Below are 20,516 nucleotides of genomic sequence, written 5' to 3'. Positions count from 1 at the left end.
CTCAAGGTCCCGACGGGGCGGGCCAAGCTCCGCCCCTGCGCGCTCCGACTGGCTCTAGCTCCCCATTTGCCCCTTTCCCGCGTTCTCATTGGCCTAGGCAGAGCCCAGTAACGTGGAGCCGCAGCGCTCTCTCCGCGCTTCTATTGGTTCAGGGTTGTAGCGCATCCGCTCCCAGAGCTTTCGTTGGTCGAACCGAGCCGCTAGGGGTAGGGCCGCACCGGAGCGACGGCAACAAAGGGCGGCAGGCGGCGGTGACCGCGTCTCCCGGTGCTCTCCTCAGGCTGCGCACCCGGACCTGCCCGCCTGGCTCCAGATGAAGTGTGAGCACTGCACGCGGAAGGTGGGCTCCGCGCTTTGGGTCCGGGGCCGGGTTGGGGGCAGGGCCCGGGGCGCGGAGGAGCCTGAGCTTGCGGAGCCGGGAGCCTCGGGGGTGTCGGGAGCTTGGCAGCTCCGAGCGCCTCTGCCTCCTTGTCAGAACCTCTGGGCGCTGGCCCGCAGCTCGAGTTTTCCAGGGGTGGAGGCGGCTGAGGGTGGGCTACCAACGCGTCCGGTTCCTGTTCCCGTCTCCTGGAGGCGGCAGTGATGTCGGGGCGCAGATATAGTCTTTCAAAGTACCTTGGAAGCCAAAAGCCGCCAGAAAAGCCTACCAACATCAGCTACCCGTCCGCAGTCGTTGCAGACACCGTCCTTGGTGTGAATGAGTGACACGGTGATCAAAAGTGATTTTAGGGGATTTTATGCCACCTAAAAACTTTCACGTTTGACAGTAACGAAAACGATACCGAAGCGCAGGAAGGAAACGGGCTGGGCCTCCTGCCACCTGAGTAACCATAGTAACTGTGATAGCTTTATGCACTTGTTTCTACGTTGTAATGCACAGGGAATTTTTTGTTTGGTTTTTCAAAATTTGATTCTATCATAAATATTATTCCATCACTTGCTCTTTCACTTAATATTATACAAGAGATACATTTTTCTGAGCAATACACACAGTCCTAATTTGTTGTATTCTAAATATACACGCGTCCAGGTGGTTGGCACCAATTTACCTGTCACGAGAGACTACGTTGCTTCTAGTTTTCATTTCCTGCAAACAGTGCAGATACAGAGGTGTGTATGGGTGTGTTTGTGTGTCCACAATTATAAGTGCTTTTATTCCTGTCAAAAAGATTTCTAGATATGACTTCATCAGCTAGTATATACAATTTTCTTAATTAGATTAAAAGTTGTTCTTTTATATGTGCCTTTGCCTTTTCAAGGAATGTAGTAAAAAAACAAAAACCGATGACCAAGAGAATGCATCAGTCGATGTACCAAGTCCAGCCCAGAAGAATGGAGAGGCAAGTAGTTTTTTCAGTTTTTGTATCAACATGGAGTAAACAGCTGTTGGTGTTTTTCTCCTCTTTGGGGGCTCATGTCACCAGGTACATCATTGCTTCAAGAAAAAAAAGAAGCAAGAAATGAAGGGGCTAAAAACCTTTGCCAGGGGCCAAACACTCAGGTCAGTCAGTTGGAGGCACACAATCTTCAAGGTGAGAACATGTCTTCTCAGAATACACCAAGCCAAACCATACCATGTTAGGAACAAGGCAAAATGTCATCCTTGGCTGTTTTTTTAGAACTAGTTTTGTGACATTTAAACCTCTAAGTTTTTGTTAGCTAGTAGTGACGGTTTACATTTATCGGATACATACCCTGAGCTAGGCAGTCGAGAAAGTGCTTTATACATGTGATCTCATGCCATGCCTAGAATGAGCATTTCAGGTAAGCCCTACAGTTGTCTCCATTTTACAGAGGAGGACGCAGTGCTGGGAGGTTAAGGTTATTTCTTCCCTTAAAAAGTTCTGGTGCCAGTTTTAGAAAGGGAGAATTGGCAACATTGGAGAAGCAAGCAGCAGGTGTCCTCTTTAGTAGTCCTAATACAACATTGAGTCAGGCAGGCGTTTGTTCCTCTCGTGTACCAGCTCTGCTCTGTGCTCTGGTGACTGTAGGGCTTAGTGAGCAGCAGGGAATAAGACAAGCACCCAGGACACTGAGGCAGAAGAGAGGCAGGGAGCACCCAGGGCTCTGCAGCCCCAGAGCAGCTGGCCTGGGGCCTCCCACGCCTGCCCTCTGTCTCCACTGCCTTGTACAGACATCTAATCCTGGGAGCCCCAGTTTCCTTATCAGTGACATGGGGAGTTGGGTTACTTCTCTCCGAGGGCCATGGTGGCCGGGAGATAATGTGTGTACATAGCTTAAGTGGGCATCTCTCCAGCACAGTGGGAGGACGTCCTGATAAGATGAACAGGTCAGGAAGGTGGCTACTGGAGTGGGCCCTGAGGGGTGGTGAGAACTGAGGGTGGTGGGTGCGGGAATGGGGTGAAGGCTCACCAGGCACAGGGAAGGTGTGAAAGGTAAGGAGACAGATTGAACACATGTCTTAGGACTGGTGGCTTAAGCTGGCTAGAGTGCGGGAAGAAGAGAAAGAAAGCTACTTGGGGAGGCCGAGGGTGGTGGGCCTGGATGGGCCAGCCAGAGTGGCGGAAACAGGAAAGGAGGTGCAGCACAGGGAGCAGAGTGCAGTTTGAGCGCGTGGACACTGAGCTTTGCAGGATATCACACTGGATATTGGGAGGGAGAGAATTGCCTAGAGGCAGAGATTGGAGGGGTTGAATGGGGGCCTGATAACTGCTCTGAGAAGTGTGGCTAATTGGAGAGAAGGAGAGATGGACAGGCTTCTGTAGAAAGTGCCCGTGATTAGGACGGAACAAGAGATAGAGGAAGGACTGTGACAGGCAGGAAGGAACAGACCTGGCCCATGAGGGGCTCTAGGAGGATGAGCATGGCATGTGGCTAGCGGGCCGAGAGGAAGCCCTGCTTCCCCTGGCAGCTCAGAGTGTTGTCCTGGGCACCTCTACAGGGGCAGCGGAGGCAGAACTCTCAGTGCAGCTCAACAGCATCTATTAGATGCCAGCTGTGTGCCAGGCCACGTGCTTTACGTGTGCCAGGCTCCACGTCCTTGGAGCAGCTGCTCTGACCCCACCTCAAGGCTAGTTAGAAGTGCAGACTCTTGCCTCCCATCCATGCCTCGTGAATTAGCATCTGCAGCATGACAAGGTCCCAGAGTGAACACTGCACAGTGACACGGGCACCTGGGGAAGAGGGAGGTGACAGCGTGCACTCCTGTTTGCCGCTGCTGTGCACGGGAGGGCCACCCTAACCCCCGAGTCCTCGTTTACCAAATCGTGTTTGAAAGAGCAATATACAACCAGCCGTCAGATTTCATTAATTTGTTGCAATGGCTCTAATAAGCTTCAGAATATTCGTATGTTCATCCACCACATATTTATTGAGCGCCTTCTGTATACAGGGGATGTCAGAGAACAGAAGGGAGTGAGACTAGGTTCCTCCCTCAGAGCTTGCGTTTCAGGGAAAACGCCACATAGGTGCCAGGGGGTGCTCGGAGCTGTTCTGACAGGCATCCATGAGGGTCTGAGGGGTGAACCAGGCTCTCTAGGGAGCGTTTCCCCCAGGAAGACTCAGAGCAAGGAGGGCCAGGGTGACTGGAAGTTAGAGTGGGGAGAGTGATGGGGAGGGGGACCTCCAGCAGTGGAGGTGTGGTTTGTCTTCTAGTGGACCTCAGCCTGGGGAGTGGGCTGCAGGGAGCAAGTGGGCGCAGGTGCAGCCAGGAGAAGATGAAGCCACCGAGGGTTGTCATCTCAGTGTCCAGGGGAACAGTCACTGAGATGTGAGTTTGAATGTCCCAGCTCAGACTTGGATGGCGTGGCAGCCCTGTTGCCCACAGGTCAGCAGTGAGCTCTGCCAGTTCTAAGCCTGTCAGGGAGGCTAGGCTGCAGGCTTCCACGGGAGGCTTCTGAGAAGAGTCCAAGGACTAGGCAAGCTCATCGGGGAGTACAGAGCAGACCCACGCAGCAGAGAGGGATATGGGGGCAGGAGAAGCCCAGAACTGTAACTGTCCTCCTGCTGCATTTGATGGTCCCGATCCACTCCCCACACATTGCCATCTATGGGACCCTCAGAGAATTTGTGGCTGTTTTCTGTATTATGCTTGTGCTGTTACTTTTCCTAAAGAAGCAAGTATTAAAGAGTTTCTGTTGAAGAATCAGGACACACCATCATCTTTTCTTTCACAGAAGGGAGAATTCCATAAATTGGCTGATGCCAAGATATTTCTGAGTGACTGCCTGGCCTGTGACAGCTGTGTGTCTGCGGAGGAAGGAGTCCAGGTTTCCCAGCAGAACGCCAAGGACTTCTTCCAAGTTCTGAACCTTAACAAGGTATGGCATCCCAGGCGCTCGCTGGCACCAGAGGTGGGTGGAGGTCAAGGTGAGGCATGAAGCCTCTGCTGGGACTTAGGGAGTGCATCTTGGCCCTGGTGTGTGTTCCCTGTGATAGCTGACCCTCTCCACAGCCTCTCCTTGTCAACAAAACCCCACCCACAGTCACACTCCCTCACTGATGTGGGCAGCAGCTGTGGCCGGCACCACCAACCAGGCTCCCCTGACTTGGTCATGGGATGGCGTGGTGGCCCAGCTGCTGCTTCTCTGCCTCTGGGGCTTTCTCAGAGGTTAGGGCCACAGTCCTTCAGCTCATTCCTGCAGACCCCTATACAGATGGAACTATCCGAAGTCACTCAGGAAGACAGGTGAGAGGGAAAGACAGGAAAGACGGAGGCAGATGAGGCTGAAAAGCATGTCTTGGTTTGCCCTCACTCTGACCTGGTGAGCAGCCCTCACAGCTGCTTTCCAGGAAGTGTCTATACCGGCTCTGAGCACAGTGCTGGGTGCTCTGGCCCACGTGGCAGTGCAGGTACCACGTGAGGCCCAGGTTGCTTTCTGAGTGTACTGACTGCAAATAACAAATTTCATTCTTTCCAACCTGTATACATTTTATTTTTTCTGGTGGTATGGTCTTTAAATCAACCTGAAATTACATTGGTGGTAAAAATAATACTAACATCTTGTTTCAGAATTCAGTGGGAATACTGGTGAAGTTTTACTATTAAGTAGATTTTTGCAGAATCTTTTACTGTTAAAGAGACGTAGATACTCACACCAATCAGCATATCAGCTATAGAAAATGGATACCCAAGTCAAACTAGCCTAAAAAGGAAATGCTTAGTTATTTCATGAAACTGAAAGCTTAGGAATGGAAGAGGTTCTGGGTTTGGCTGAGTCAGTCACTCAGGGCTGCCATAGGAAGAAGCAGTTCCTATTTCTCTGCTGGCCCTGGGGCTCCAGGATTCCTGAGCTCTGGGGCTCAGGCTGATTCCCTCTTGGTCACAGATCAGCTCCCTCAGAGGAGGTGAAATTTAAGTGAGAATGAAGTAAGCGGTGAGCCCTCGAAATTCCCTGGGCAGGGTGTCAGATAGAGGTACTGGAATTGCCGAGTCTGACTGCTGAAGCTGGGGACAGACCACCCTCTGTCCTTCCCCCTTCATTAGCATTTGAAACTTATACTCTCTTGTTCCTGATTCCAAATTTACGTTTGGATGCTCTTGGTCACCAACCACAGAAACTGTGCCTGGCTGACTTGGGCATCATAGGAGCTTGTCAGGGAGCCAGAGGTCAGTGTGTGCCAGGTTGGTGCCCTGATGGCCTTGTCAGGTGTGGGCTTCCAAGGCATCACGTGAAGGTGGGATCCCATCCAGAGGGGACAGGCAGCCTCAGCATTGTCTCACCTGAGCTGCTAGGCGGGGGCAGGGGGACAGGACCAGACTTGTCCTGTCTGTGGCCAGGCTATAGGTAGACTGCAATGGATTGTAGCCACTGAACACTGCTCTCCAAGTTTCCACTTTTCCTAATGTACAGGTGGTGTCTGACCTGAACACCCTCTGTCATGATAATCCTGCATCTTCTCTCTGACCCCAGGTCAGGGGATCCTGCTGCTGACTTTCTGATGCCTGACATGCTCACTCACACTGCTCCCCAGGGTTGCATCCTGCATGTCTGTGATGAGTCAGCACGCCTCTGAACTCAATTTAGTCATATTTTTCTAGGAATTTCTTGGACTGCCAGCATCTGGTTTTGGTTTCAGGGTGTTGATAGGCTGGTTTCACATGTGTTTATTTGGTATTTATTAGAAGAGTTCATAGAAGATGAAAATTATCTATGACTTAAAATTTTGCTAAAATTTACCACTCAGTGACCTGGGCTTGAGGACTCTTGGGGACAGACCTTGGGGCCCCGTTTTCATGTAACTTCATTGTTATGGATCGTTTAAGTTATTTATGGGTACATAACTTTTGTTTTTCCTTTTAAATGTATTTTATCAGGATATTTGCATTTATTTGTAATATTGATGTATATATTCAGTATTTCTGATTTAACATTGTACTTAAAATTGACAAAATCTCTTGGGATGTCTCATTTTTCATTCTAATTTTTTTTCTCCTTTTTCCTTAATTATGCTTGCCAGTATCTTGTGTATCTTATTGGTCTTTCCATTGGGCATCTGTTAACACTCTGTTTGTTCTAGACTTTTCATAAAAGTGTCTTCCTTTCACTCCCTTTGTAATCACCACATGTACAATGTTCTCTGTTACTCCTAGAAATGTGATACCTCAAAGCACAAGGTGCTGGCAGTGTCAGTGTGTCCTCAGTCTTTGCCTTATTTTGCTGCTAAATTCAGCCTCAGTGTGACCGACGCGTCCAGAAGGCTCTGTGGCTTCCTCAAAAGTCTCGGTGAGCTGCCGTTTGATATTGTTTATAGCAAATAAACTTGGTATAATTCGAATTTATAACTTTTTTTAACCTACCCTTTTTATCTCTAGAGTTCAATTTTCAAGGGCACAGGATAGATAAGAACTTCCCTGAGAGTCTTGTGGAACGTGAGAGGACCATGTCTCTGACCCACTCATGGTGGGCAGGAGTCACCTCCCCTCTTGCCATGCAGATGGGTGTTGTCTTACGGCCGGCACTGGCCCCTCTGGGGACAGCAAATGACCATCTTAGGGCACGTAGCTGGGGACACCTGGGGCCTACACTTGACCAGCAGTGTCGAGTTGCTCGGCTCACAGGGGTTATAGTTATCTGATGGAGGATCACGTCCACAGTGACCGGCATCCGATTTCCCAGGAAGCTCTCTGAAGAGCAGAGCCGGAAGGGAATGGACTGTGTCCTTTGTGTGAAGAGTGAAAGCTAGTCATTTCAGTACCTGAGGACTCAAATGTGAATGAGTACTCGAGTAATACTGCCTCATAAAGAGCAGTAAGAATGCTTCTGTCTAGTCTGTCATGTCACATTCTTAACTCCCCCCCCCCAACTTAAAGTGTCCTACAGGTAGGTTCTGAAGAGGAAAACTTGAGCCGTTTGCCAAGTAAGAGTTTTCGTTGTTCCTCAGTGGATTTTTAAAGATGTAAATACGTTGGGATTAGCAGTAAAGTGACATGTAGACTAAATGTCCTCACACCAGCTTGCCTCTCTCGCTGCTGCATGTTGCTTTTCATGCAGAGCTGTTTCTTGGTGCACAGCGTGCCACAACCACAACTAAAGCTGCAGCTGCAAACGAGGACTCCTTAAGTTATCCTTCATGCTTTTACAAAATGTTCTTTAAAAATACCACTAAAAAAAATAAATAAAAATACCACTGAGAGTGCACAAAATGTTCTTTAAAAATACCACTAAAAAAAATAAAAATAAAAATATCCTTCATGCTTTTAATCTTAAAAAGCCTAAGCTTAGCTGAATTTTACCAAAGATCAAAGTTATAAAATGCTCTGCCTTCTCATAGAAAAAGGCCCTATTTTGGAGGGGGGGAGATTTTTTTTTTAATACTTGTATGTTATATATTAATAAAATATATCCACAGTGAAACTGATTGTTTTTAAGGTAACTTTTTAACTTGATATAATATTTCTTTTTAAGAATAGCTGGCTGCTATTAAGGTTTAGACTGGTTGCAGATACTAAAATTATTTGCTCTATTTATTTTACTGTCATTATTTAAAGTATATTTTTTGTCTTGGGCTTATTTTCCAATATTAAAAACTTACTTGTAGCAACATAAATGGGCTTGGTGGGTATGATACCAAATGAAATAAGTCAGACAGAGAAAGACAAATACTGTATGATATCTCTTACATGTAGAATCTAAACAAAAATACAACAAACTCATGAATATAACAAAAAAGAAAAAGATGTAGAGTAGAAACTAGTGGTTACCAGTGGGCAGAGTGGAGGGATGTGATTGAGGTGGCAGATTAAGACATACAAGCTTTAAGGTATAAAATAAGCTACAGGGATATATTGTACAACACAGGGAATATAGCAAAAAAAAAAAATTGAGGGGATCCACGCCATGAGACCTTCAGAATCTTATTCCCTGACAAGGGATTAAACCTGGGCGACAGCAGTGAAAGCACCAAGCCCTAACCACTGGACCACTAGGGAATTCCCTATAGCAAATATTTTATAATAACTATAATTGCAGCATAACTTTAAAAAATTGTGAACCACTACTTTGCCCATCTGTACCTTATAGTGTATATCAACTGTAGTTGAAAAACAAGCATACATTTATTAAGAAAAAGACAAGTTAGGGATTTCCGTGGTGGTCCAGTGGTTAAGAATCTGCCTTGCAATGCAGAGGACTCAGGATCAATCCCTGGTCAGGGAACTAAGACCCCATGTGCCTCAGAGTAACTAAGCCTGTGTGCTGCAACTACTGAAGCCCATGTGCCCTGGAGCCCTCGATCAGCAACTACTGAGCTGGTGCAGCACAACTAGCGAGTCCATGCCCTGCCACAGAAAGATCCAGCATGACACAGTGAAGACGTGACACAGCCAAATCAATAAATATTAAAAAAAAAAAAAGAAAGACAAGTTAAAAATCAACATAGTAATTAATTAAGACCACTATAAAGCTGTGCTCAGCCAGTTTACTCATTTTATTTATTTTAGAGCTATCAAAGACTATTACAGACTGGAGTTTAATTTAGCCAGTGAATTAGAAGAATGATACCCTGTAAAATTGCATTAATCTATGTATGGAATATTGCAAGGTGTTCATGTAAATATAGATGTAAAGGGAAAAGAAGAAGCAGGAGAATATATGCTTAAGTGTGAAAAGTGATACGTGCTGTTGTTTGAGAGAGCAAAAGGCACAGTCCTACACTTGGGCCTCTAGCGATGTTTCTAGCAGTGTCTGTGGAGTCTGCCCTTTCCATTTGTCTTCGAGGTGAACTGAGGGTCGATCTCACATTTTGTGATGTGGAGCCCAACGCACCTCTCTTCCCCACAGGGGTGCATTATGTCTTTGATACAACGATCGCTGCAGATTTCAGCATCCTGGAGAGTCAGAAAGAGTTTGTGCGTCGATTCCGCCAGCACAATGAGGAAGAGCCCGCGTTACCCATGCTGACCTCTGCCTGTCCCGGTGAGCACAGGGGTGCTGCTGGGCCTGCAGGGGCCTGACGCGCCTTTTCTCATCAGTCTGCGTCTGGGGGCAGGCCTGGGCAATGGGCGAGGTCAGGGGCAGTGGGTCTCGGAGAGGAGTTTGGGCCTTGAGTAGTTTTATGTCAACCAACATATTTATTAATTCTGGGTGATTTAATGGGGAGACCTGACAGCTGAGTATTAATTGCTTATCTTCATTTATCTGTATTTCTGAAGTTTGAGACAGACATATCCTGTGTTAAGGAGAATAAATCTCTTTTCAAAGTATGATGTATTTCAAACATCCAAACAATTATAGCTAATATGGTGAACATCCATGGATCCTTTGCCAGCTTAAATAGAAATTACATGATAAAAAATATTACTTTAAAAAAGTATTACTTTACATTAATACTAGATTCCATCTTGGAGCACTTTTTAAACAAATCTTTAATTATTATATAGAGCCTGATATCTGAGGTAGAGAAATTTTATCACAGGTTTTTTAATTCTGAAAAAGTAGGTTTTGGAATAAGAAAATTCTAAAGATGATGCATAAAGGAAGGAGGGCAGTGCTATACTGATAAGTGACATTTAGTGAAAAATTATTTCTGAATCAATCAGTTCTGTGAGAGTTGTGGTCTACTTAATCTTGGGTTTTTGTTCACATTTCTATTCTCAGTTTATCCCTCCTGGTTCTAAATTTTTCTAGTGTTTTATATGTCACTCATCAATCATTGGGATTATGAGTTAATAAGATGGAATGTTGATGTATGGTTGCTTAGAATTTGGAAATACTTTCCATCTACTTGTAAAACCGTTGGGAGGAAACTTGCCATCTGTCTAAGAGGCACATGGATCGACTCATTAACTGAGCATGTTTTTCGGTGGCCCACAGGCTGGCAGGAGGTGCTCGGCATCAGGTGGGGCTTATCCTTCTGGAAAGATAACCCCCAGGGGGATGCTCCCAGTTCTCCAGGCATGTCAGGCAGTGACTGTATCCAGGGTCTACGCATAAACTGACTAAATGCACACTTTGCTGGGCCATTGTGTCCACCTTTGTGTTTATGTCCTTGTAGGTGTTGCTGAGGAGTAGGTTTGCACAGCTGAGGCCTTGGGGAACCACCCAGCTCCCTATAGGCCTTGCAGTGGTACCCCTGCCTCTGGGGTCCCAGCACCAGCTCCTTGTGGGGCCCTCACTCAGTGGCACACACAGCTGGTCACTGTGGCTCAGTCCCACCCACCCAAGAAAGAGGCAGCATAAAATGACCCAAGCTCAGCCTGTGCCCTCAGAGCAGTGGTTCCAGAGTTCCTGTCCACCTTCCAGTCAGCAGGATCACAGGGATTCCTGTGCTGTCCTGACACCATCCCAGCAGATGGTGACGGATCCCTTTCGTGGACAGCCCTGTTGGATGGAGCCTAAACGGAAGCCTTCACTCCTGGCAGGAACTAGCACCACTGATGTGGGTAGTAGGCAGGTAGTGGATTCTTGCAGAAAGCACGCGCCCTCTGTCCAAGGAATGAGGGCAACACTGGTGGAGACCCAGGCCACCTGCTGCTGCTGCACACCAGCTGTCCCTCCTCCACCAGCCTGGTATTCACTGCTTTCAAGTGGCCTCCTTGAGCTCTTCAGGGCTCTCAGATGATAAGGTGTTTTCCTCCAGGAACTCTTTGTAGCTAAGCTAGTCAAAGCTGTAACTGTTCAGGTTTATGCCCTCTCTCAAATTCAGGGAGATGAGGTGAGAGCTGCTTCGAAACTAACCCTTTTCTAGGATTTGGTGCTGACGTTTTGCTTTCCTATGACAACTTAGAGAAATTAAAGCAGCATCAAGGTTGGATGACCTGACCTGGTGTGCAGAATCAGGCTGTGGATGGCCCTGGACTGACTCACCAGCTTCCTCACGCAGGTCCCTGTGTCCCAGCAGTGCTTCCTCAGACTGCGCTCGGAGGGCAGCGCATCCTGGCTGGGATAGGGACATCTGGGTGGGCCCTTACTGCCCACAAGCCAATGGAGTGCCATCTCGCCAGTGCACCTTTGCCTGTTGGGGGTGGGTGGGTGAGGGCGTATTGAGCTGCTCAGCTGTGGACGTGCTTAAGGGCTTTGGGCTTTGTGAGAACCTACCAGGAGCACTCATTGAACTGGAGTGTGGGAAGTAATCTGTCCAATCCAGCAGGGAGAATAGAGAGTGGGCACCTTGTGCCAGGCACTTCTTGGAGCAGGTTTCTTCTCTGCCTTCAGAGAGGGTCCCTGAGAAGAGGTGGGTGGTCTGACAGAGCAGGACATGGGTGCCCTGTCCTGCCATGCTGCCACAAAGCTGGACAGCCAGCAGGGCTGACCAGGCCCCAGGCTGGTGCTGGTAGCAAGTTCTGATCAGGGGTACCATTGGGAAAGTGCTTGCCACTCTGGTCTTGTGCCAGGTGCTGTGGATCCTGTGACCTGGTTCTTCCTCCTCATCCCTGTTTGGTCCTCTTCGCTTGCAAGCCAGGAGGTCCCCCAGGGCCCTCGCCTCTACCAGCCTATGTTCTGCCTGATCTTGTGCCAGGCCTTCACGGCACACAGCCTGCAGCTGGGGTCTGCCTGAGAGCCGAGTGTGTGGGTGCGGGCACTGGCACTGAGACCAGGGTGCACAGGGGCCTTACAAAGCCAGACCTGTGGTGAGCGTGGCCTTGGGCCCCCAAATGCTCCATGGCCTTTGATAGTTTTTCTTTTTCCTTGTATTTATTTATTTTGGCCATCCCACACAGTTCCCTATCCAGGGATTGAACCCAGGGCCCTGGCAGTCAGAGCAGTGAGCTCTAACCACTAGACAGCTGGGGAATTCCCTAGTTTTCTGTTACAACATGAACCATTCCATGCACACGTGCAGAGGCTGGGAACGAGGGGAGCCATCCTCCAGCAGCATCTCTCTGTAGGGCTTCTGCTGGTGACTGTAGACATGTCCTGTGTGTGCTCAGGCCGGCAAGCGGGTGATGGCTGTGGTTTGAGTTCAGACGAGATTGTCCGGCTGGTGCCTGCTGCTCCTCCCCACGGGAGTGGGCATGGGGAGGTGGGCTGCCCTGGGTATCTGGTGGGCAGCTTGCCTCCAGGTTTCCTCACCTTCCCCACCCCTCTGATGCTGTGGTGTACATGCCAGTCTGTCACCAGACACTCTCATTACTGTACCCAGCGGGAGAAGGGGGCGAGCGGTAGCCCCTGCAGGTTGAGCTGCTGGCTCTGTGGTCCACTGACCTCTCCATCCTGCGTCCCCTCTGGGAACCATGGCAGCAGTGGTGTACTCAGAGGGCATGGTGGGAGTCAGCGGCTCAGGGGAAATGCTCAGGACCACACTGGGCATGCCGTGGGCACACTGCAGGTTGTGCTGTTAATAATATTGTGTTGCTTGAGGGGGTGTGGGTTTCTCATATTTCATTGTCCTAAAAATGGGCAGTTACTGGGCTGTTACATTCCAATAGATGCATGAAGCTTTGTGGGCCTGGTGGCTGTTGGCTCGTGATTGAGCTGTGGCCGCCCGTCCCGGCTGTCACAACAGCTCTGCAGCTGGCAGGGTGGATCTGGAGCCAAGCTGCCCAGGACAGTGCCTCGTAGCTGCTTCTCCAAGCTTGTTCTCAATTTTGGGCGGCCTGCTACCCCCTCTCCTACTTTTCTCCTGCTCTGTCCTCTCTGATCTGGGGCCGAGGGAGGCACCCATCCCCAGCACCCTCGTCTTGTGACACATGCCCCTGGGATTCCCACGGCCAAGCCTCTGAAGAGAAGCGGCTAGGTGTGGGGAGCCTGTCATGCACTCCTAGGGCGGCTGGAAGATGAGGTGTCCCGGCTCTACTCCAGTGGGGCAGCCGTGAGGAGCTGACATGGACCCCTTCCCTCCTCAGGCTGGGTCCGCTATGCTGAGCGGGTGCTGGGTCACCCCGTCACCCCCCACCTCTGCACTGCCAAGTCTCCCCAGCAGATCATGGGATCCCTGGTGAAGGATTACTTTGCCAGACGGCAGGTAAGCTGGCCTTTTCCCCAGGGGCGGCATTCAGGTCAGGCGACAAGCTTCCATGTGAGGACAGGTGCTGATGGAACTGAGGGCGAGCAAGGGAGGGTGAAGCAGGTTCCCCCAGGTGTGTGCACGGTGGTCTTGGGCCCAGGCCCTGATGAGTGATGGGGTTGTCCAGACACCTGGCTCCAAGACGGTCACTCAGCTGCCGGCTCCTGGTGGTGCCAGCAATTCTGGCTCAGCTGGGGATGTGGAGAGGGGCAGCCTGGTTGCATAGGAAGCGTCTGGAAAGTGTGAAATGGCCAAGCGTTCATTTACAGCCCAACAGTCACCATGTTTGTTTGATCATTGTGTGCTTGGTTCAGGGGAAACGGGTGGCAAGCCTCTCCCTGTGAGTGTCCGGGCAGTGGGTCTGCAGCAGGGTGACGCTGTGGGTGGACTTGGGGGCATCGCCCCCCAGGAACTTGGTCTGTGGGGGATGGGGCTTGGACCCAGGAAAGCACCAGGCCCGCTCCGTTCTGGCTGCCTCCTCCCTTCTGCATGGCCCCCATCGTGGGTTTGCTCTTTCTACACAGAACCTATCCCCAGACAAGATTTTCCATGTCATCGTGGCGCCATGCTACGACAAGAAGCTGGAGGCGCTTCGGGAAGATGTCCTCACAGCCTCTTGGGGTTCCCGGGGCACCGACTGTGTGCTGACCTCAGGTGAGGGTGGGGCCGCAGGAAAGTCCCCTGGGAGGCAGGCCAGTGCACCAGCCCAGCGGCCGGTTCGTGTCCAGGATGAGGGCCTGACAGCCATACCCACACTGGAGACACAGAGAAGCTTCCTCCTTCAGAACAAAGCAGAAAGCACAAGTGTACCCCGGGGATGTTGCTGGTGGACTCCTCGCAGAGGTGCTGCCCTTGGACCTTTGCAGAGGGCCCACAGCACCTCAGCCCTGGGATGGGAGCACTTCCCTGGGCTCCTCAAGGCTGTTCAGAATGTTGCCATCATTGAGGGGTCGATTAAGTCTTTGCTGAAGCCCATGTGGGTGTACTTCACACGGCCTTGAAAACAGTTCCCCGTGGCACAGAGCTGAGTGGCTGGCTGTCTCGGCAACCTCCAAGGACAGTGACTTATCCCTGGGTCCCCTGACCAGAACCTCCCTGCATGGAACCCAGGGAAAGGTCCCCACTGCCCCAGCTCTCATGGCAGTGATGGGGGTGAGCAAGGTGGAGAGAGCCCCAGCCGCGGCCCTCTGCTCACCTTAGTTGGTGGGTTTTCTTAAGAACCACACTCAGGCATCTTTCTCTGAATACAGTAGATGTTGACTTTTTCACAGATACTCAGTCTTCTCATATCACCTGATGCCATAGCAGTAGCTTCAGGATTCGCTCTCTCTGTCAAGGGTTTTCTCAGGATCCCTTGTGCAAAAGGAAATACAAAAGTGGTCCTGATTTTCAGTTGGTCTGGTTGCAGATACCCATAGTCCTTTCCACACAAAAGCTTTCTGCTTGGGAAATAGAAACGTAGGGATACATTTGTAGAAATCCCTGTTCCAGGGGCAGAAAGAGGAATTAGATCTTCCCTGACATTTCATCAGTGTCACTCTGCATCTGCTGCCTGTGAGGGGGCAATGTCCAAAGTTATCGTAACCCAGGATGTCCTCCAGGGAAAGGAGGTGATGCTGGGAACAGCTCTCGAGGAAGTGCAGGCTGTGCCGTCATGGCGTCTTAATGGCTCTGCTTTGCTTGTAGGTGAAATCGCTCAGATGATGGAGCAGAGTGACGTCTCGGTGAGAGATGCTGCCCTGGACACTCTGTAAGTGCCTCTGCAAGGAGGGGCACTCTTGCACCTTGGGGGCTTCCAGTATGACCTTGTGATCTCTACCAGGTTCTCATCCCAGGACCTTCCTCATTTAAAATGAGGCCACCTGCCCTGCTGAGGCATGAGTGTGGTGTGGCCCCTGGCGTGGCGGGCTACCTTGTTGCCCCTCTACAACCCTTGGCTCTGAATAGAGCATGGCCAGTACCATGCTGAGTGGATTCCATTCAGCCTGTGGTCTGATGTGGACCTCCAGCACCGCCCTTTCTGAACTTCACATGTGTCTGACATCACACCTGGACCTCCCGAGGAATGGAGGCAGAATCTCCTGAGGGATGGAAGAGGCACCCCACACAGTGGCTCCCTTAGGTCCCTTTGTCCAACAGCAGCAGCCTGGGTTTTTGCCATCAGTGGTCGCCCCAACCACACTCCTTCTGCATCCTGTTCCCCAGGGCATGGACTGCATGGCAGGTCCTCCAAGCAGTGATGTCAGAACCACATGTGGCGCTGGTGTGGAAGGTGGACTGAGGTCCTTAGAACATAAGCAGCTGGTGTCCTTATGGCTAGAGCCCACGCTTGGGCCCAAGCGGACCCAGAGGCCTCCTCCTGGCTGGCCGCAGATGGCAGCGTGCTCTCTTGTGTGGCCCTCAGATGCCCAGTTCTCATGCCCTGAGTTGTGAGGTTCTAAGGGTTGAGCCTTGATGCATGTGCACTCAGAGGAGTCACTTGGGCAGCCGTGGGCACACCTGCAGGCTTCATGTTGGCCAGTGAACTCCGGCACAGAGGAGGTTTTTGCCCAAAGTCTAAGTACTTGTAAAGGGTTTTGTGACCTTGGGTCATAAAACTTGGAGAGTCGGATTTAACTCTTGCCCTTGCTTTTCCTGCCTGGTGAGGTTTGGCGACATGAAGAAGGAGGAGCTGAGGCGCCATGATGGAGCCGGCTCTGACGGGTACCTGGCACACATCTTCAGACATGCAGCCAAGGAGCTGTTCAACGAGGACGTGGGGGAGGTCACTTACCGCGCCCTGAGGTGAGTGGGGCTGGAGTGACCTCTGTCTGTCTGCCTGTGTGGTCAGCACTGCCTGTCAGGTGTAAACTCTGTAATAGGACCCCCGCCCCCCACAGCCAGCTGCAGGTCTGAGGGGGAGATCCTATTTATAGAGTTCACACCAGTCAAGATCGAAAGGCCTTTGATGTGTCACTCACAGACTTAAATTTTGCTAATATCCCTAACTTAGATTGGAATAGTCCTCCGACCACAGAGGAAGGACCCTGTGGGTCACAGTTTGTATTGTTGATTTCATAGGAACAAAGACTTCCAGGAGGTCACCCTTGAGAAGAGCGGAGAGGTTCTCTTGCGCTTTGCTGCAGCTTATGGCTTTCGAAACATCCAGAACGTGGTCCTAAAGCTGAAGAAGGGCAAGTTCCCGTACCACTTTGTGGAGGTTCTCGCCTGTGCTGGCGGTAAGACTCGAGAGGCCAGGCTGAGCTGGGCCCCTCTGAGCCCTGCAGGAAATGAGGAGTGAGATGTAAGGGCCAGAGGGTAGCCGTTGGGTGCTGCCAAGGGGTCGGGGAGGGAGGTTGGGAAATTTGCTGCAAGTTGTTTTAAATGAATTTTTATCTTAGAAATCACATTATCTTCACATTTGAGAATAAGTAGCACAGGTGCCAATGCAGGAGACAGGAGAGACTCGGGTTCAATCCCTGGGTCAGGAAGACACCCCTGAAGGAGGGCATGGCACCCCACTCCAGTGTTCTTGCCTAGAGAATCCCATGGACAGAGGAGCCTGGTGGGCTACGGTCCATAGTGTCACAAAGAATTAGGCATGACTGAAGCGACTTAGCACGCATGCACACACGTAAAGCACTAGTATGTAGAAGGCATGTTCTTCATTCAGTCCAAGGTGTTTGGGTTTGGGCTTCTGTGTGGCTCATGGGTCCCCAGCCCCCGTCTCTCCCTGATGCAGCCCATCTGTGGACTCACACACTAAGGCTTTATACAGACACCAGTGATTTAGCTGTTCATTAATACTTTCTGTGCTCTCCTGGTTTTGATGAATTCCAAGAGAAACTGGAAATCCAGATGGGCGTGCGTAGCCATCCAGTTCTAAAAGGTTGTCAAGTAATTTCAGCTTTAGGTAAAAACATTTCCTGGGTAGTATAAAGAGGAGAGAATAGGAAGCACCTGGGGTTGTGAGCCTGTGCCTGGGGTCTTGGGGCCCAGGCTTTGGCCACAAGACACTGCACATCATTGCTCTGCTCTTCCAGAATCATCTCCCCTTTAAGATGAAACCAGGGGAAGAGTAAGCTCCCTGTGTTTTTCAGGATGCCTTAATGGCAGAGGCCAAGCCCAGACCGCGGACGGGCGTACAGACAAGGCCCTGCTGCAGAAGATGAAGGGCATCTACGCTGACATCCCTGTGCAGCTCCCAGAGGCCAGCACCCACGTGCAGGAGTTGTACCAAGAGTGGCTGGACGGCACCGACTCCCCCCGTGTCCAGGAAGCCCTGCATACTGCGTACCAGGGCCCAGGGCAGCCTGCTGACAGCCGAGACATCAAGTGGTGAAGATCGAGGAGACTGGGAGGCAGGCCCGTCAGCTGCCTGAGGATGGAGGAGCTACCCTGTGTGGGTATCAGAGACACTTGAAGAAAACAGCTCAGCTTTCCTTTTACCACTTTGGTTTTTCAGAATCCTCTGCTACCCCCATTTGTCAGCAGCCCCCTCCCTCAGTTCGATGTGGTGCTATCTTTGTAATATGTGTGTAATTGGAATATTTTAACAGGAGAGAAGGGTTGCCCCAATTTGAGTTTCCTTTAAGACTAAAAAATTCTAAAGAACAAGAATGGAGACAGACTACTGTCTTTTAGGCTTAAAAAAAAAAATCCAAAAAGTGTCCTGTGAAGAGTTAAGATCCCAGAAGTTGTGATTCACATGCCTCAGAGAGATTTGATGTGGAAATGACAGGAAGCAGGCAGGCTGTGGGGGTTGTGGGCCATGGTCTGTGGTCTTCCCAGTTGGCTCTTGTTTTTACAAACCACGTATTTTATTCCTGAGAATGGTTTTGCCAGAATGTGAATAAAGTGCATCCTTTTTCGAATTGGGGGGCTCATATGAATCTGGATTGTCAGTTTCTCTAGAGAAAAAGTTCTGGCAACAGTGGGCCATGTTTCTCACTGCCGCGGTGGCCAGGTGGCGGCAATGGCAGCCGCCTCCTGGGACCAGACCCTGTAACTGTGAGCCCGGCAGGCTCTGGCAGCTTATACCCCAAACTCATGCTTTCACATTCAGTCTTTAGGTGAACTCAACGTCGAGGCAGAGAGAGGCCTGCGAAGGGTGACAGGTGTTACACATGGAAGGATGAGAGACGCAGCTGACCTGCTCAGGCTAAACTGTGTGGTCAGGAGTCCGCCTGCTCCATTTTTCTCTGGGTGGGGTCAGGCAGGTGACAGCCATTCTGTCCCCAACCTCAGATGAGGCAGCTTCTCGATGGTCTTGCATCTCCTCCCCACCCCAGCCCCGCCATCATCCTCCTGACACACTGTGGGCCTGGCTCATCCACGTGGCTCCTGATGGGACCCCCCCCCACACCTGGCATGTAATGCTCGTGTGAGGTTGCCTTAAAGATAAATGGAAGAGAACAGTTTTCCCATAAACAGAAAGGGCTAGCAAAGAATTGGAAATTACAGAATCACAAAACTCCGTATTAGGGCTCATCCTGTGAAACGAAAGACGTCTGTGGATAGGCCTCCAGTTCTTCAAAGCACTTGAATTTTGTTAACATGGATGGTAGCGACGTTCTTGGATTCTTCAGTGCTTATAAAGCCTGAGCTGTTAGATTTCCTTCACTGACTCTATGTTGTATTGTACCTGTATACCTATTGGGGTTGAAAACTGGATATATTGTGTGAAATTGTATATTTTTTGCTTTCAACCTATGTACAATTGGGTTTTTCTCCTCTGCAGTAACTGATTATGGAATAAACACTTGAGGAGTGTCTGAGTGTGGAGAGTGTGTGAACCAGACACTTGACTCCCCATTCAGGGGCCTGTGTGTGCCCTCCCTCACCAGCACCCCCCGGGCAACCTTCCTAGTGCTTTCGGAGCCAGCACAGCCCAGAGGGCAGTCTTTGCCTGAAGCCTTCTGTGGGCTGGGGATGCCAGGAGTCGGGGTGGGCTCTTCTTGCCTCAAAAGCCACCTCTTCTGGCTAAAACGAAGGCACTCCTTGGCCAGGGGACTTGGTATTCTCACGTGTGGTGTCAGGTCCTACCCACAGCTCACCTTTGGTTATGGCCACGTGAGAGGAAAGTAGGACAAGGGTTTGTTTTCCTTCATTATAACTCAAATTATACGAGCAGCCAGTGAGAGGCAGCCCCACGGTTGGGCTGGGGTGGGGTGCACTGGCTGTCTGCTAGTGAACAATGCTGTCCTGGCATGAGGAGGGGGATAGACTAGGTCCAGATTTGCACCACCCACAGCAGCTGCCCTCCCGGAGTGGTCTCTGATCGTGTGTGTGTGTCGGCCATACTGGTAAGTAGCTACTCTCCTGTGCCCTTGCCCTGGACCAGATTTCTCAGAGTCCAGATTTCTCAGTTCCATTTCTGCCTGGCCTCAGCTTGGGCCAGTTGTAGCCAGTGTACATGCTGGTCCGTCCTTCTCAGCCCTGCTGGAGTGAGGATTGGAGTTCACGCACTGCTCACACATCAGTTTGCTGCTGGCCTTGGGTGTGGAGCAAGGGCACTGCCTGTCTAGAGGCTCTTAAGCTCTGCCACTGACTTAAAGGTGTTCTGTGGCCTCACCTGCTGGCCCAAAGCTGAGCAACAGAAGCCTCTGGACACCGCCTGCAGTGAGACCTCAGGTCTTCACTCACAGTCTAGTCAGATGCATTAGGCGAGGGGACTGCAGCTCAGGCAGGCAACACACATGCTTGAGGCCACTTGGCCACCAAACGTGGGCTCCCACCTCGGGCCCAACTTTGGCACTTACACGCTACCTCCTTCCACACAGGCACCTTGCTCCTGATCAGTAACAGCAACCATAGAGTCCATCTAAAGCAAGTGAACCCTCAATTCTGATGTTCAGGGAAGTAGAGGACATGGCCTCAAATTTGGGCAGAGGCCCCTGGACTTACTGAATAAGGATAAATCATGTGTTTTGGGATTTTCTTTGTCTTCGGTGTTTTTGAGTCATAGGTGTACTGTATTGGATAAAGAACCAGGGACTCATTGAAGGCTACTACTTACGAAGCTATGAAAAGCCTGGTTTTACTTTTTATTTTTTGGCCACATGGCACAACCTGTGGGATCCTAGTTCCCTAACCAGGGAATCAAACCTGGGCCCTTGGCAGTGAAAATG

The 20,516-nt window shown here is 50.5% G+C and overlaps 1 protein-coding gene across 5 annotated transcripts; it reads left to right on the top strand.

Moving 5' to 3' along the window:
- The first annotated feature begins 216 nt into the window (after positions 1-216).
- NARF (nuclear prelamin A recognition factor) lies at positions 217-19,158 on the top strand. 5 transcript variants are annotated; one of them, XM_081576898.1, is made up of 12 exons: positions 217-340; positions 1,031-1,110; positions 1,260-1,344; positions 4,140-4,280; positions 6,554-6,686; positions 9,243-9,377; positions 13,247-13,365; positions 13,932-14,061; positions 15,094-15,157; positions 16,054-16,191; positions 16,468-16,625; positions 17,487-19,158. In XM_081576898.1, the coding sequence occupies exons 1-12, from the start codon at positions 314-316 to the stop codon at positions 17,726-17,728; spliced, it is 1,452 nt and encodes a 483-aa protein (XP_081433024.1). In that variant the 5' UTR covers positions 217-313; the 3' UTR covers positions 17,729-19,158. The 5 variants fall into 5 exon arrangements, with proteins under 5 accessions (XP_081433024.1, XP_081433023.1, XP_081433025.1 ...); XM_081576897.1 differs by having other exon boundaries at positions 4,137-4,280; XM_081576899.1 differs by lacking the exon at positions 1,031-1,110 and having other exon boundaries at positions 1,260-1,340; positions 4,137-4,280.
- Positions 19,159-20,516: the final 1,358 nt, after the last annotated feature.

The sequence above is a fragment of the Giraffa tippelskirchi genome, chromosome 3 (assembly GCF_054371585.1).
Source record: "Giraffa tippelskirchi isolate mGirTip1 chromosome 3, T2T-mGirTip1v1.2.pri, whole genome shotgun sequence".
Taxonomy (NCBI): Eukaryota; Metazoa; Chordata; class Mammalia; order Artiodactyla; family Giraffidae; genus Giraffa; species Giraffa tippelskirchi.
This window is presented reverse-complemented; position numbering and strand designations above follow the sequence as displayed.